Source organism: Somniosus microcephalus, chromosome 13 (assembly GCF_052327205.1).
Source record: "Somniosus microcephalus isolate GS21.2 chromosome 13, FLI_Smic_1.0, whole genome shotgun sequence".
Lineage (NCBI taxonomy): Eukaryota > Metazoa > Chordata > Chondrichthyes > Squaliformes > Somniosidae > Somniosus > Somniosus microcephalus.
In genome coordinates, this window is record NC_140999.1 from 5098921 (window position 1) to 5112623 (window position 13703).

At 49.1% G+C, this 13703-nt stretch overlaps 1 protein-coding gene across 6 annotated transcripts in view; it reads left to right on the forward strand.

Moving 5' to 3' along the window:
• The window catches only part of LOC147107996 (3',5'-cyclic-AMP phosphodiesterase 4C-like), a 373788-nt gene extending 361451 nt beyond the window's left edge, over window positions 1-12337 (forward strand). For all 6 annotated transcript variants that reach the window (XM_086004381.1, XM_086004383.1, XM_086004382.1 and 3 more), the window contains 3 exons: window positions 1407-1529; window positions 5441-5623; window positions 10955-12337. In XM_086004381.1, the coding sequence (XP_085860507.1) occupies window positions 1407-1529; window positions 5441-5623; window positions 10955-11572 (924 nt within the window). In that variant the 3' untranslated portion in view covers window positions 11573-12337. The remainder of the gene's footprint in view (window positions 1-1406; window positions 1530-5440; window positions 5624-10954) is intronic.
• The last annotated feature ends 1366 nt before the right edge of the window (window positions 12338-13703 follow it).

The following is a 13703-nucleotide window of genomic DNA, read 5'->3' on the forward strand; positions in this document are numbered from 1 at the left end:
GGCCGAGGTTATGGTCTGAAATTGTTGAACTCGATGTTGAGTTGACCTGTCCCATTACCATCTCCTTTTGCCTCGCACCATCATCCCTTTTGTCTTTTAATCTCTCCCGCCTTCCAGCCTATCACAGACCTTCCCTTTTGTTCTTTCCTGCCCTCCCCCCTCTCCCAGCCCCCACACTTGCTTAAAAACCTGTTACCTCTCCAACTTTTTCCAGTTCTGATGAAGGGTCATCGACCTGAAACTTTAACTCTGTTTCTCTCTCTACAGATGCTGCCTGACCTGCTGAGTATTTCCAGCATTTTCTGATTTTATTTCAGATTTCCAGCGTCCGCGGTATTTTACTTTTGTACCTTGAAGTAATGTTCTGAGTTCACCTTATCTCGACCATTTAATATTTGGTACACTTCAGTTAGGCCCCCTTAACCTTCTCTCTAGACTGCAGAGATTGAATTCCTCTGACCTGCCCTTATAACTCAGCCCTGTTCCTCCCTTTCCAGTACATGGACTCCCAACACAGGACTCAGAGGTCTGAGCAGTACGGCGTGAGCTGTGAGCTCTGTCGAGCTTGTACTGTCTATATATTCCAAAAATCTTGTCTTTATTCACTGTTCCCCCCCCGATATTGAAGGTGATGAATCTCTGGCCACTCCCAGCTCCCAAACTCCACCCCTGTTGATTCTGCTCCATTCATTGTCTACTTATGTAACACTAGCAGGGGAGGCCCGGCGTTGGCAGGGCAGTTTAGAGGGCCGCGCGGTTGACGGCCGGCCGCTGCCGCTCCCCCGCTCCGTGTCTCGGGCTGCGCGGTTGACGGCCGCCCGCTGCCGCTCCCCCGCTCTTTGTCTCGGGCCGAGCGGTTGTGAGGCCCGGCCCAAGTGACCCCAACTCACCTCCCGCTCCGGCGGGCCGACGCAGCTGCCCCGCCTGAGGAAAAGCAGGGGAAAAAATGGCGGCGAAGTTTCGGGAGGCTGCAGGATTAGGTCCCGCCCGTGACGCACCGATTGGTCAACCATCAGGTCACTGAACTGTAGGATTGGTGAAGCATCACGTCACTCAACGCTAATGAGCGGTAGGATTGGTCAACCGCAAATGAGCGGATTTTTGAACGTTTTTTGTATACTGTCCGAACAATTTTTGTCTGACCAAAAAGTAAATACACCTATGACACTCCCCTGATCATCAGCTTTCTTTTGATATAACATATGTGTAGGTACGCTCTATAACTTTTGAGTGTATAGTGAACATACAGACATACATACATACAGACAGACAGACATACTTCTTTATATATATAGATATTTTTCACCCGAGAACTCCCTCTTTGAAAGGGACCTGATGGTGCGACTCGCTCTTGATTTTGCAATTGGTAATGTTTCTCTCTCGAACTCTGCTCTGTCCTGAACTAGGTACTCGCAACAGACATGACCAAGCACATGAACTTGTTGGCAGACTTAAAGACAATGGTGGAGACGAAGAAAGTTACGAGTTTAGGGGTCTTGCTGCTGGATAATTACTCGGACCGGATCCAGGTACAGACTCCCCGGTGCAGCACCTCTGCTGCATCCAGCTGTTAGATTCCGAGTCTACTTTGTATGGACATGTCTCGTCCATGAAGAATTTCCGATTGTCTCAATTTTTGGACACACTTTTTGTGTAAATATTTAAACATTAACAATCCATATGGAAACAGTAACAGTCACAAGGTGCTATACCGTCACACGGAGCTGCACCCCAGTGTTATACAGTGACAAACCTGTACCCACCAGTACTGTACCCCAGTGTTATACAGTGACAGACCTGTACCCACCAGTACTGTACCCCAGTGTTATACAGCGACAGACCTGTACCCACCAGTACTGTACCCCAGTGTTATACAGTGACAGACCTGTACCCACCAGCACTGTACTCCAGTGTTATACAGTGACAGACCTGTACCCACCAGTACGGTACCCCAGTGTTATACAGTGACAGACCTGGACTCAACAGTACTGCACCCCAGTGTTTTACAGTGACAGAACTGTACCCACCAGTACAGTACCCCAGTGTTATACAGTGACAGACCTGTAACCACCAGTACTGTACCCCAGTGTTATACAGTGACAGACCTGTACCCACCAGTACTGTACCCCAGTGTTAGTGACAGACCTGTACCCACCAGTACTGTACCCCAGTGTTATACAGTGACAGACCTGTACCCACCAGTACTGTACCCCAGTGTTATACAGTGACAGACCTGTACCCACCAGTACTGTACCCCAGTGTTACACAGTGACAGACCTGTAACCACCAGTACTGTACCCCAGTGTTACACAGTGACAGACATGTACCCACCAGTACTGTACCCCAGTGTTAGTGACAGACCTGTACCCACCAGTACTGTACCCCAGTGTTATACATTGACAGACCTGTACCCACCAGTACTGTACCCCAGTGTTATACAGTGACAGACCTGTACCCACCAGTACTGTACCCCAGTGTTATACAGCGACAGACCTGTACCCGCCAGTACTGTACCCCAGTGTTATACAGTGACAGACCTGTACCCACCAGTATTGTACCCCAGTGTTATACAGTAACATACATGTACCCACCAGTACTGTACCCCAGTGTTATACAGTGACAGACCTGTACCCACCACTACTGTACCCCAGTGTTATACAGTGACAGACCTGTACCTACCAGTATTGTACCCCAGTGTTATACAGTGACAGACCTGTATCCACTAGTACTGTACCCCAGTGTTATACAGTGACAGACCTGTATCCACCAGTACTGTAGCCCAGTTTTATACAGTGACAGACCTGTACCCACCAGTATTGTACCCCAGTGTTATACAGCGACAGACCTGTAACTACCAGTACTGTACCCCAGTGTTATACAGCGACAGACCTGTAACCACCAGTACTGTACCCCAGTGTTATACAGTGACAGACCTGTACCCACCAGTACTGTACCCTAGTGTTATACAGTGACAGACCTGTACCCGCCAGTACTGTACTCCAGTGTTATACAGTGACAGACCTGTACCCTCCAGTACTGTACCCCAGTGTTATACAGTGACAGACCTGTACCCCCAGTACTGTACCCCAGCGTTATACAGTGACAGACCTGTACCCACCAGTACTGTACCCCAGTGTTATACAGGGACAGACCTTTACCCACCAGTACTGTAGCCCAGTGTTATATAGTGACAGACCTGTACCCACCAGTACTGTACCCCAGTATTATAGTGACAGACCTGTACCCACCAGTACTGCACCGCAGTGTTATACAGTGACAGACCTGTACCCCCAGTACTGTACCCCAGTGTTATACAGTGACAGACCTGTACCCGAGTGTTATACAGTGACAGACCTGTACCCACCAGTGCTGTACCCCAGTGTTATACAGTGACAGACCTGTACCCACCAGTACTGTAGCCCAGTGTTATACAGCGACAGACCTGTACCCCCAGTACTGTACCCCAGTGTTATACAGTGACAGACCTGTACCCACCAGTACTGTAGCCCAGTGTTATACAGTGCCAGACCTGTACCCACCAGTACTGTAGCCCAGTTTTATACAGTGACAGACCTGTACCCACCAGTACTGTACCCCAGTGTTATACAGCGACAGACCTGTAACCACCAGTACTGTACCCCAGTGTTATACAGTGACAGACCTGTACCCACCAGTACTGTACCCTAGTGTTATACAGTGACAGACCTGTACCCGCCAGTTCTGTACTCCAGTGTTATACAGTGACAGACCTGTACCCTCCAGTACTGTACCCCAGTGTTATACAGTGACAGACCTGTACCCCCAGTACTGTACCCCAGTGTTATACAGCGACAGACCTGTACCCACCAGTACTGTACCCCAGTGTTATACAGTGACAGACCTGTACCCACCAGTACTGTACCCCAGTGTTATACAGTGACAGACCTGTACCCACCAGTACTATACCCCAGTGTTATACAGTGACAGACCTGTACCCCCAGTACTGTACCCCAGTGTTATACAGTGACAGACCTGTACCCCCAGTACTGTACCCCAGTGTTATACAGGGACAGACCTTTACCCACCAGTACTGTAGCCCAGTGTTATACAGTGACAGACCTGTACCCACCAGCACTGTACCCCAGTGTTATACAGGGACAGACCTTTACCCACCAGTACTGTAGCCCAGTGTTATACAGTGACAGACCTGTACCCACCAGTACTGTACCCCAGTGTTATACAGTGACAGACCTGTACCCACCAGTACTGTACCCCAGTGTTATACAGTGACAGACCTGTACCCACCAGTGCTGTACCCCAGTGTTATACAGTGACAGACCTGTACCCACCAGTGCTGTACCCCAGTGTTATACAGTGACAGACCTCTACCCCCAGTACTTTACCCCAGTGTTATACAGCGACAGACCTGTACCCGCCAGTACTGTACTCCAGTGTTATACAGTGACAGACCTGTACCCACCAGTACTGTACCCCAGTGTAATACAGTGACAGACCTGTACCCACCAGTACTGTACCCCAGTGTTATACAGTGACAGACCTGTACCCACCAGTACTGTACCCCAGTGTTATACAGTGACAGACCTGTGCCCACCAGTACTGTACCCCAGTATTATACAGTGACAGACCTGTACCCCCAGTACTTTACCCCAGTGTTATACAGCGACAGACCTGTACCCGCCAGTACTGTACTCCAGTGTTATACAGTGACAGACCTGTACCCACCAGTACTGTACCCCAGTGTTATACAGTGACAGACCTGTACCCACCAGTACTGTACCCCAGTGTTATACAGTGACAGACCTGTACCCACCAGTACTGTACCCCAGTGTTATACAGTGACAGACCTGTACCCACCAGTACTGTACCCCAGTGTTATACAGTGACAGACCTGTACCCACCAGTACTGTACCCCAGTGTTATACAGCGACAGACCTGTACCCACCAGTACTGTACCCCAGTGTTATACAGTGACAGACCTGTACCCACCAGTACTGTACCCCAGTGTTATACAGTGACAGACCTGTACCCACCAGTACTGTACCCCAGTGTTATACAGTGACAGACCTGTACCCACCAGTACTGTACCCCAGTGTTATACAGCGACAGACCTGTACCCACCAGTACTGTACCCCAGTGTTATACAGTGACAGACCTGTACCCACCAGTACTGTACCCCAGTGTTATACAGTGACAGACCTGTACCCACCAGTACTGTACCCCAGTGTTATACAGTGACAGACTTGTACCCACCAGTACTGTACCCCAGTGTTATACAGTGACAGACCTGTACCCACCAGTACTGTACCCCAGTGTTATACAGTGACAGACCTGTACCCACCAGTACTGTACCCCAGTGTTATACAGCGACAGACCTGTGCCCACCTTTCTGTATCGCGGCCTATGGACTTTGTGCTGAACTTTTTGATGTTCTTTTCTACAGGTTCTCCAGAATATGGTGCACTGCGCTGACCTGAGCAATCCCACCAAGCCCCTGCACATTTACCGGGCCTGGGTGGATAAAATAATGTTGGAGTTCTTCCAGCAAGGTGATCGGGAGCGCGAGCGAGGGATGGAAATCAGCCCGATGTGCGACAAGCATACTGCTTCCATCGAGAATACCCAGGTCAGTCGGCTGAATCTCGGTGGCGTTGGAGCGACCAGTGCAAGTACTTGGGGTTGAATGCCAAACCTCCTGGATTGGCCAGGCGCCTCCAGGAATTGAAGGTTCCGCAGACTGCCGCGGTTCATTGAGAAAGCCCACCATCACCTCCTCAGGGCAACTGCAGTTGGACAGTTAACACTGGTGACCCCTCTCCCCCAGTGCCCTGTGTTACTGACTGTATCTCTACTGATGTTAATCCAGCTCCCTCACACTGTCACTCAGTAACCCCTCTCCCCCAGCACCCTGTGTTACTGACTGTATCTCTACTGATGTTAATCCAGCTCCCTCACACTGTCACTCAGTAACCCCTCTCCCCCAGTGCCCTGTGTTACTGACTGTATCTCTACTGATGTTAATCCAGCTCCCTCACACTGTCACTCAGTAACCCGTCTCCCCAGCGCCCTGTGTTACTGACTGTATCTCTACTGATGTTAATCCAGCTCCCCCACACTGTCACTCAGTAACCCCTCCCCCCAGCACCCTGTGTCACTGACTGTATCTCTACTGATGTTAATCCAGCTCCCCCTCACTGTCAGTCAGTAACCCCTCTCCCCTAGCGCCCTGTGTCACTGACTGTATCTCTACTGATGTTAATCCAGCTCCCCCACCCTGTCGCTCAGTAACCCCTCTCCCCTAGCGCCCTGTGTTACTGACTGTAGCTCTACTGATGTTAATCCAGCTCCCTCACACTGTCACTCAGTAACCCCTCTCCCCCAGCACCCTGTGTCACTGACTGTTTCTCTACTGATATTAATCCAACTCCCTCACACTGTCACTCAGTAACCCCTCTCCCCAACGCCCTGTGTTACTGACTGTATCTCTACTGATGTTAATCCAGCTCCCCCACACTGTCACTCAGTAACCCCTCTCCCCAGTGCCCTGTGTTACTGACTGTATCTCTACTGATGTTAATCCAGCTCCCTCACACTGTCACTCAGTAACCCCTCTCCCCCAGCACCCTGTGTTACTGACTGTATCTCTAAATCATGCTTGACTAATCTACTGGAATTTTTTGAGGATGTAACTGGTAAAATATATAAGGGAGAACCAGTGGATGTGGTGTATTTGGACTTTCAGAAGGCTTTCGATAAGGTCCCACACAAGAGATTAGCGTGCAAAATTAAGGCACATGGGATTGGGGGCAAGGTATTGACTTGGATAGAGAACTGGTTGGCGGACAGAAAGCAAAGAGTTGGAATAAACGGGTCGTTTTCCGAGTGGCAGGCAGTGACTAGTGGAGTACCGCAAGGATCGGTCCTAGGACCCCAGCTATTCACAATATATATTAATGATCTGGACGAGGGAATTGGATGTAATATCCCCAAATTTGCAGACGACACAAAGCTGGGCGGGAGGGTAAGCTGCGAGGAGGATGTCGGGAAACTCCAGTACGATTTGGACAGGTTGGGTGATTGGGCAGAAACATGGCAAATGCGCTATAATGTGGATAAATGTGAGGTTATCCACTTTGGTGGCAAAAACAGGAAGGCAGATTATTATTTGAATGGCAATAGATTGGGAGAAGGGGAAGTGCAAAGAGACCTGGGTGTCCTTGTGCACCAGTCACTGAAGGTAAGCATGCAGGTGCAGCAGGCGGTTAAGAAGGCAAATGGTATGTTGGCCTTCGTAGCAAGAGGGTTCGAGTACAGGAACAAGGATGTCTTGCTACAGTTGTACAGGGCCTTGGTGAGACCGCACCTTGAGTATTGTGTGCAGTTTTGGTCACCTTACCTGAGGAAGGACGTTCTTGCCATGGAGGGAGTGCAGCGAAGATTCACCAGGCTGATACCTGGGATGGCAGGAATGACGTATGAGAAGAGATTGTGTCGATTGGGCTTATGCTCACTGGAGTTTAGAAGATTGAGAGGGGATCTCATCGAAACCTATAAAATTCTGCCAGGTCTGGACAGACTAGATGCAGGAAGGATGTTTCTGATGGCCGGGGAGTCCAGAACCAGGGGTCATAGTCTAAGGATAAGGGGTAAGCCATTTAGGACTGAAATGAGGAGGAATTTCTTCACCCAGAGAGTGGTGAACCTGTGGAATTCTCTGCCACAGAGGGTGGTGGAGGCTAGTTCATTAAATATATTCAAGAAAGAGTTGGATATATTTCTTGAGGCTAAAGGGATCAAGGGATATGGGGAAAAGGCAGGGGACAGGGTACTGAATTTGGATGATCAGCCATGATCACATTGAATGGCGGAGCAGGCTCGAAGGGCCGAATGGCCTACTCCTGCTCCTATCTTCTATGTTTCTACTGATGTTAATCCAGCTCCCTCACACTGTCACTCAGTAACCCCTCTCCTCCAGCGCCCTGTGTCACTGACTGTATCTCTACTGATGTTAATCCAGCTCCCTCACACTGTCACTCAGTAACCCCTCTCCCCAGCGCCCTGTGTTACTGACTGTATCTCTACTGATGTTAATCCAGCTCCCTCACACTGTCACTCAGTAACCCCTCTCCCCCAGCGCCGTGTCACTGACTGTATCTCTACTGATGTTAATCCAGCTCCCTCACACTGTCACTCAGTAACCCCTCTCCCCCAGCGCCGTGTCACTGACTGTATCTCTATTGATGTTAATCCAGCTCCCTCACACTGTCGCACAGTATCCACTCTCCCCCAGCGTCCTGTATCACTGACTGTATCTCTACTGATGTTAATCCAGCTCCCTCACACTGTCACTCAGTAACCTCTCTCCCCCAGCGCCATGTCACTGACTGTATCTCTACTGATGTTAATCAGCCCCCTCACACTGTCACTCAGTAACCCCTCTCCCCCAGCACCCTGTGTTACTGATTGTATCTCTACTGATGTTAATCCAGCTCCCTCACACTGTCACTCAGTAACCCCTCTCCCCCAGCACCCTGTGTTACTGATTGTATCTCTACTGATGTTAATCCAGCTCCCTCACACTGTCACTCAGTAACCCCTCTCCCCCAGCGCCCTGTGTCACTGACTGTATCTCTACTGATGTTAATCCAGCTCCCTCACACTGTCACTCAGTAACCCCTCTCCCCCAGCGCCCTGTGTCACTGACTGTATCTCTACTGATGTTAATCCAGCTCCCTCACACTGTCACTCAGTAACCTCTCTCCCCCAGCGCCATGTCACTGACTGTATCTCTACTGATGTTAATCAGCCCCCTCACACTGTCACTCAGTAACCCCTCTCCCCCAGCACCCTGTGTTACTGATTGTATCTCTACTGATGTTAATCCAGCTCCCTCACACTGTCACTCAGTAACCCCTCTCCCCCGCGCCCTGTGTCACTGACTGTATCTCTACTGATGTTAATCCAGCTCCCTCACACTGTCACTCAGTAACCCCTCTCCCCCAGCGCCCTGTGTCACTGACTGTATCTCTACTGATGTTAATCCAGCTCCCTCACACTGTTAGATTCGGTATGTCCCGTAAACCTGTTTCCCCATTCAGGTTATCAACATTCACGACTGAAAAGAAAAATATTGAAAGTAAATTGGCAGCAGCTCGGAAATATCAAACGATTACAATGAACTCTAATTACGATTGAGAAGTAAACTGGTTCTGAACAGTAAGGCTCATTCTGCAAACCTCCACTGCCCTCTACTGGCCATTTCTCCAGTATTATGCCACTGGTTGCCAACCCTCCCGGACTGACCTGGAGTCTCCAGGAATTAAAGATGAAATTCCTGTGAGACTCTGGGAGAAAAACCATACGGGGGGTTAAAAGAATTGTGTGTTTTTTTTCCACTTGAGCCCATAATCTAGGCTGTCACTCCCAGTGCGGTACTGAGGGAGTGCTGCACTGTCGGAGGTGCCGTCTTTCAGATGAGACGTTGAACCGAGGCCCCGTCTGCTCTCTCAGATGGATGTAAAAGATCCCACAGCCACTATTTCGAAGAAGAGCAGGGGAGTTCTCCCCGGGGTCCTGGGGCCAATATGTATCCCTCAATCAACATCACTAAAAACAGATTTTCTGGTCATTATCACATTGCTGTCTGTGGGAGCTTGCTGTGCGCAAATTGGCTGCCGCGTTTCCCACATTACAACAGTGACTCCACTTCAAAAGAAGTTCGTTGGCTGTGAGACGTTTTGGGACGTCCTGAGCTGGTGAAAGGCGCTATAGAAATGCAAATCTTTCTTAGCTTCTTTGAGAATTTAATTATAAAAATATTGAAGATGCGAAAAAGGCTATTTGACCAGGCGAGGCAGGTGGTCCTGTGACGAAAGCTCCAGGAATATGTCCGTGGTGGGTAGAAGGGGAGGGGGACATTTCTGGGTCACATCCCAGCAGAAGAGGGTGCAGATAGAGAGAAACTATTTCCTCTGGTGGCCGGGTGAGTCCAGAACAAGGGGGCAGAACCTTAAAATTAGAGCCAGGCCGTTCAGGGGTGATGTCAGGAAGCACTTCTTCACACAAAGGGTGGTGGAAATCTGGAACTCTCTCCCCCAAAAAGGTCACTTGGAGGTTTCAAGACTGAGGTCTCCTCTACATTGGGGAGACCAAACGCAGATTGGGTGACCACTTTGCGGAACACCTCCGTTCAGTCCGTAAGGGGGACCCCGAGCTTCCGGTGGCCTGTCACTTTAATTCACCGCTCCATTCCCACTCGGACCTCACCGTCCTCGGCCTCTTGCATTGTTCCACGGAAACCCAGCGTAAGCTCGAGGAACAGCACCTCATCTTCCGATTAGGCACTTTACAGCCTTCCGGACTCAACACAGAGTTCAACAATTTCAGATCATAACCTCGGCCCCTATTACATTTTTACTTATATTTTTTATCCACACCTTTGTTTTGGTTGCCCCCCCCTTTCCTTTTTTTCTCTCTCCCACATGACAGCTGTCTCCCATTCTGCCAGCGCATTTCACACCTAATCTAGAGCCGTCTTTTGTCTCCACTAGTCCAATCACCATCTCGTCTGGTTTTGAATACCTCTTAATGTCTCTTCACTTCTTTTGTTCTCTCCCAGCCCTGCCTTTCAATCTATTTAATTTCCTTTCCAGTTTTGAAAAAGGGTTAGACCCGAAACGTCGACTCTAATTTCTCTCCACGGATGTTGCCTGGCCTGCTGAGTTTTTCCATCATTTTCTGTTGTTATTTCGATAGACTTTTGTTCGGTAAGGATAGGAAGGGATACGGAGCAAAGGTGGGGAGATGGAGTTGAGGTGCAGATCAGCCGGGATCTCATTGAACAGAGGGGCTGAATAACCTACTCCAAATTCCTAGGACATAAAGGGAGAAAATGGAAATAGAAATGGTGGAACCCATTTTCCTGATTAGATTTTCCTTTTTTCCCCCACTCTGACAGGTTGGATTTATTGATTTCATCGTTCATCCTCTCTGGGAGACCTGGGCCGATCTGGTGTATCCAGATGCCAAAGAGATATTGGACAACCTGGAAGACAACCGCGACTGGTTTCACAGCATGGTCCCTCGCACTCCGCCCTCCCCGACCTTGACGGAGGGGCAGAAAGGTGATCCGCATGTGGTCAGCGATAATATCCTGCTGGACGTCACCGGGGACATGGAGCGGTACAGCAGGAAGAGCACGGAGCTGAGCTCATTTGAGGAGATGCACAGTTGCAGCAGCCCGGGCAGCCTGGACACCGACTTCTCCGAGTCGTCCGAGAGCCAGGACCCCGGCAAGACCACCGCCTACAGTAACTGGCAAGGTGGGAGCAGCCCGCTGTCCCGGACGGTGCCCTACGACAGCGAGCTGGCCAACACCTCACAGGATTCGGATAGCAGCATACCAGACAGCAGGCATCGGGAGCGTGTCGCCCACCCGAGCGTCCGGCTCAAAATCCGGCCTCGCAAGGAACCCAAACAGCTTCCAGAGGAGACGCTGGAAGAGACTGAGCAAAGTAGAACACAAAATCCTGTAAACAAGGAAGGCAACCTTGCAGATCTTCCACTGGGCACATAACGAGATGGAGACATTGTCTATTATATAATAAATTCTTTATTTTTCTGGTATGGAAGCACACAAATCACCTGTTGCTTTAAACGTCAAGCAGCTGGGATCTTTCGTTGCTTGCTGGTCCCTGGTTTTTTTTTTGTTGAGACAGGAAGAGACAATTTGGCCGGAGGCAGCCACAACAGTTGTAAGCAACCAAAAAGGACACACACGCGGTGCGGTGATTTTTCTCTCTCTCTGGGCGAGAGATGGAGATAATTAAAAAGAAAAAAAATCACTGGCAAGCAAGGGTGCCAAACTAAACCTGCGGGAGGAATAAAGGAAAGCGGACAGAGCCGGGAAGAAATATCATGAAGCCAGCTTGGAGAGAAAGAGAGAGAAAAGTTTATATTTTCCATTTTTAAAATATTTTCAGCAAAAAAAAAATGTTTAAAAAAAGAAGAAAAAAATGTTTTTAAATATAGCTGGGGGAGAGGGTGCATGTGGCAAAGCAAGAAGTGCAGTCGTCGCTGGTCTGCTCAGAACTGTCGCTCGAACTGGAAGGGGTTGAAAAGTTGGATCATGGCACCGAGTCAAGCACTGCACGGACTAGACTGGAGAACACAAGAAATCAGATGCTTTTTTAATTGAATTGTACACTGTCAGCGGCGTAACAGGACTTTTATTCGGGTACAAAAAAGCGTTTAAAAGGAGGGTTCGTCGATCCTTTTTTTAAAAGAAAAAGTGATCTGTATTTTTCTTAAATGAATATTTTTAGCAATTTTTTTTACACAATTTGACTTGTGATTATGTGAGCCTTGGATTGGACCATGTTGACTGCTGCCCTGTGTCTGTGTCTGTACATGAGGTGTCTGTGTGTGTGTCTGTGTGTCTGTCTGTGTGTGTCTGTGTCTGTGTGTGTGCCTGTGTGTCTGTGTGTGTGTCTGTGTCTGTCTGTGTGTCTGTCTGTGTGTGTGCCTGTGTGTCTGTGTGCGTGTCTGTGAGGTTTGTGTGTGTGAGGTGTGACGGGGGAATATCTCACGCTGGTTATAGCGTGATTTCGGTTTTCAGTTACAGTCTGTCTCTCTCTGTTCCCACTACATCATTCGAAAATCTGCATGAATTATCTGCCCAAACACCAACCAGTGCTAGTTTCTTTGTTAAGAGGTAACGCAGGGGTTTGGGGGGTGGCGACGAGGCTGGGGGGGGGGGAATATTTACCAAACAACAAACAAAACCTCATTATTGCAGACTCGGTGTAGTGGGTGGGTGAGTGGGGCTCAGGGTTGGGGGTGTGTGTGTGTCACAGAACTCATTAGCAGTACGTGTTGAGTTTGGACACTAACTGTCTCAAACTTGAGCCAAACCAGTGGAATAAGACCTTGTTTTCATGTCAATCATTGCGAAGGGGGCTTTGGTATATTTTTACACCTTAAGATAAACATGCCCCTCAGGGGCCGATGTTTGGGATGAGGATGAAGGAACCAGGGGAACCCCTCGAAGGGGAAGTTTAGCTATGCAAAAACACTGAGATATTGCAAGGAAAGGTTACAAGTTAAAGGAGGGGCACTCTTAATTGCTGAATTGGAAGTGAAAATGAAGTGGCCTGAGATTGTGTCCACACTGGCTTGGAAGGGGTATCTTACATAGTATTTACAGCACAGAAACAGGCCATTCGGCCCGACTGCTCCGTGCTGGTGTTTATGCTCCGCACGAGCCTCCTCCCACCCCTCTTCATCTCACCCCATCACCATATCCTTCTATTCCTTTCTCCCTCATGTGTTTATCCAGCTTCCCCTTAAATGTATCTATACTATTCGCCTCAACCACTCCCTGTGGTAGCGAGTTCCACATTCTCACCACTCTCCGGGGAAAGAAGTTTCTCCTGAATTCCCTATTGGATTTATTAGTGACTCTCTTATATTGATGGCCCCTAGTTCTGGTCTCCCCCACAAGTGGAAACATCCTCTCTACGTCTACCCTATCGAACCCTTTCATAATCTTGAAGACCTCTATCAGGTCACCCCTCAGTCTTCTCTTTTCTAGAGAAAAGAGGCCCAGCCTGTTCAGCCTTTCCTGATAGGTATAAACTCTCAGTTTTGGTATCATTTTAGTAAATCTGTTTTGCACCTTCTCCAGCGCCTCTATAATTTATAATATG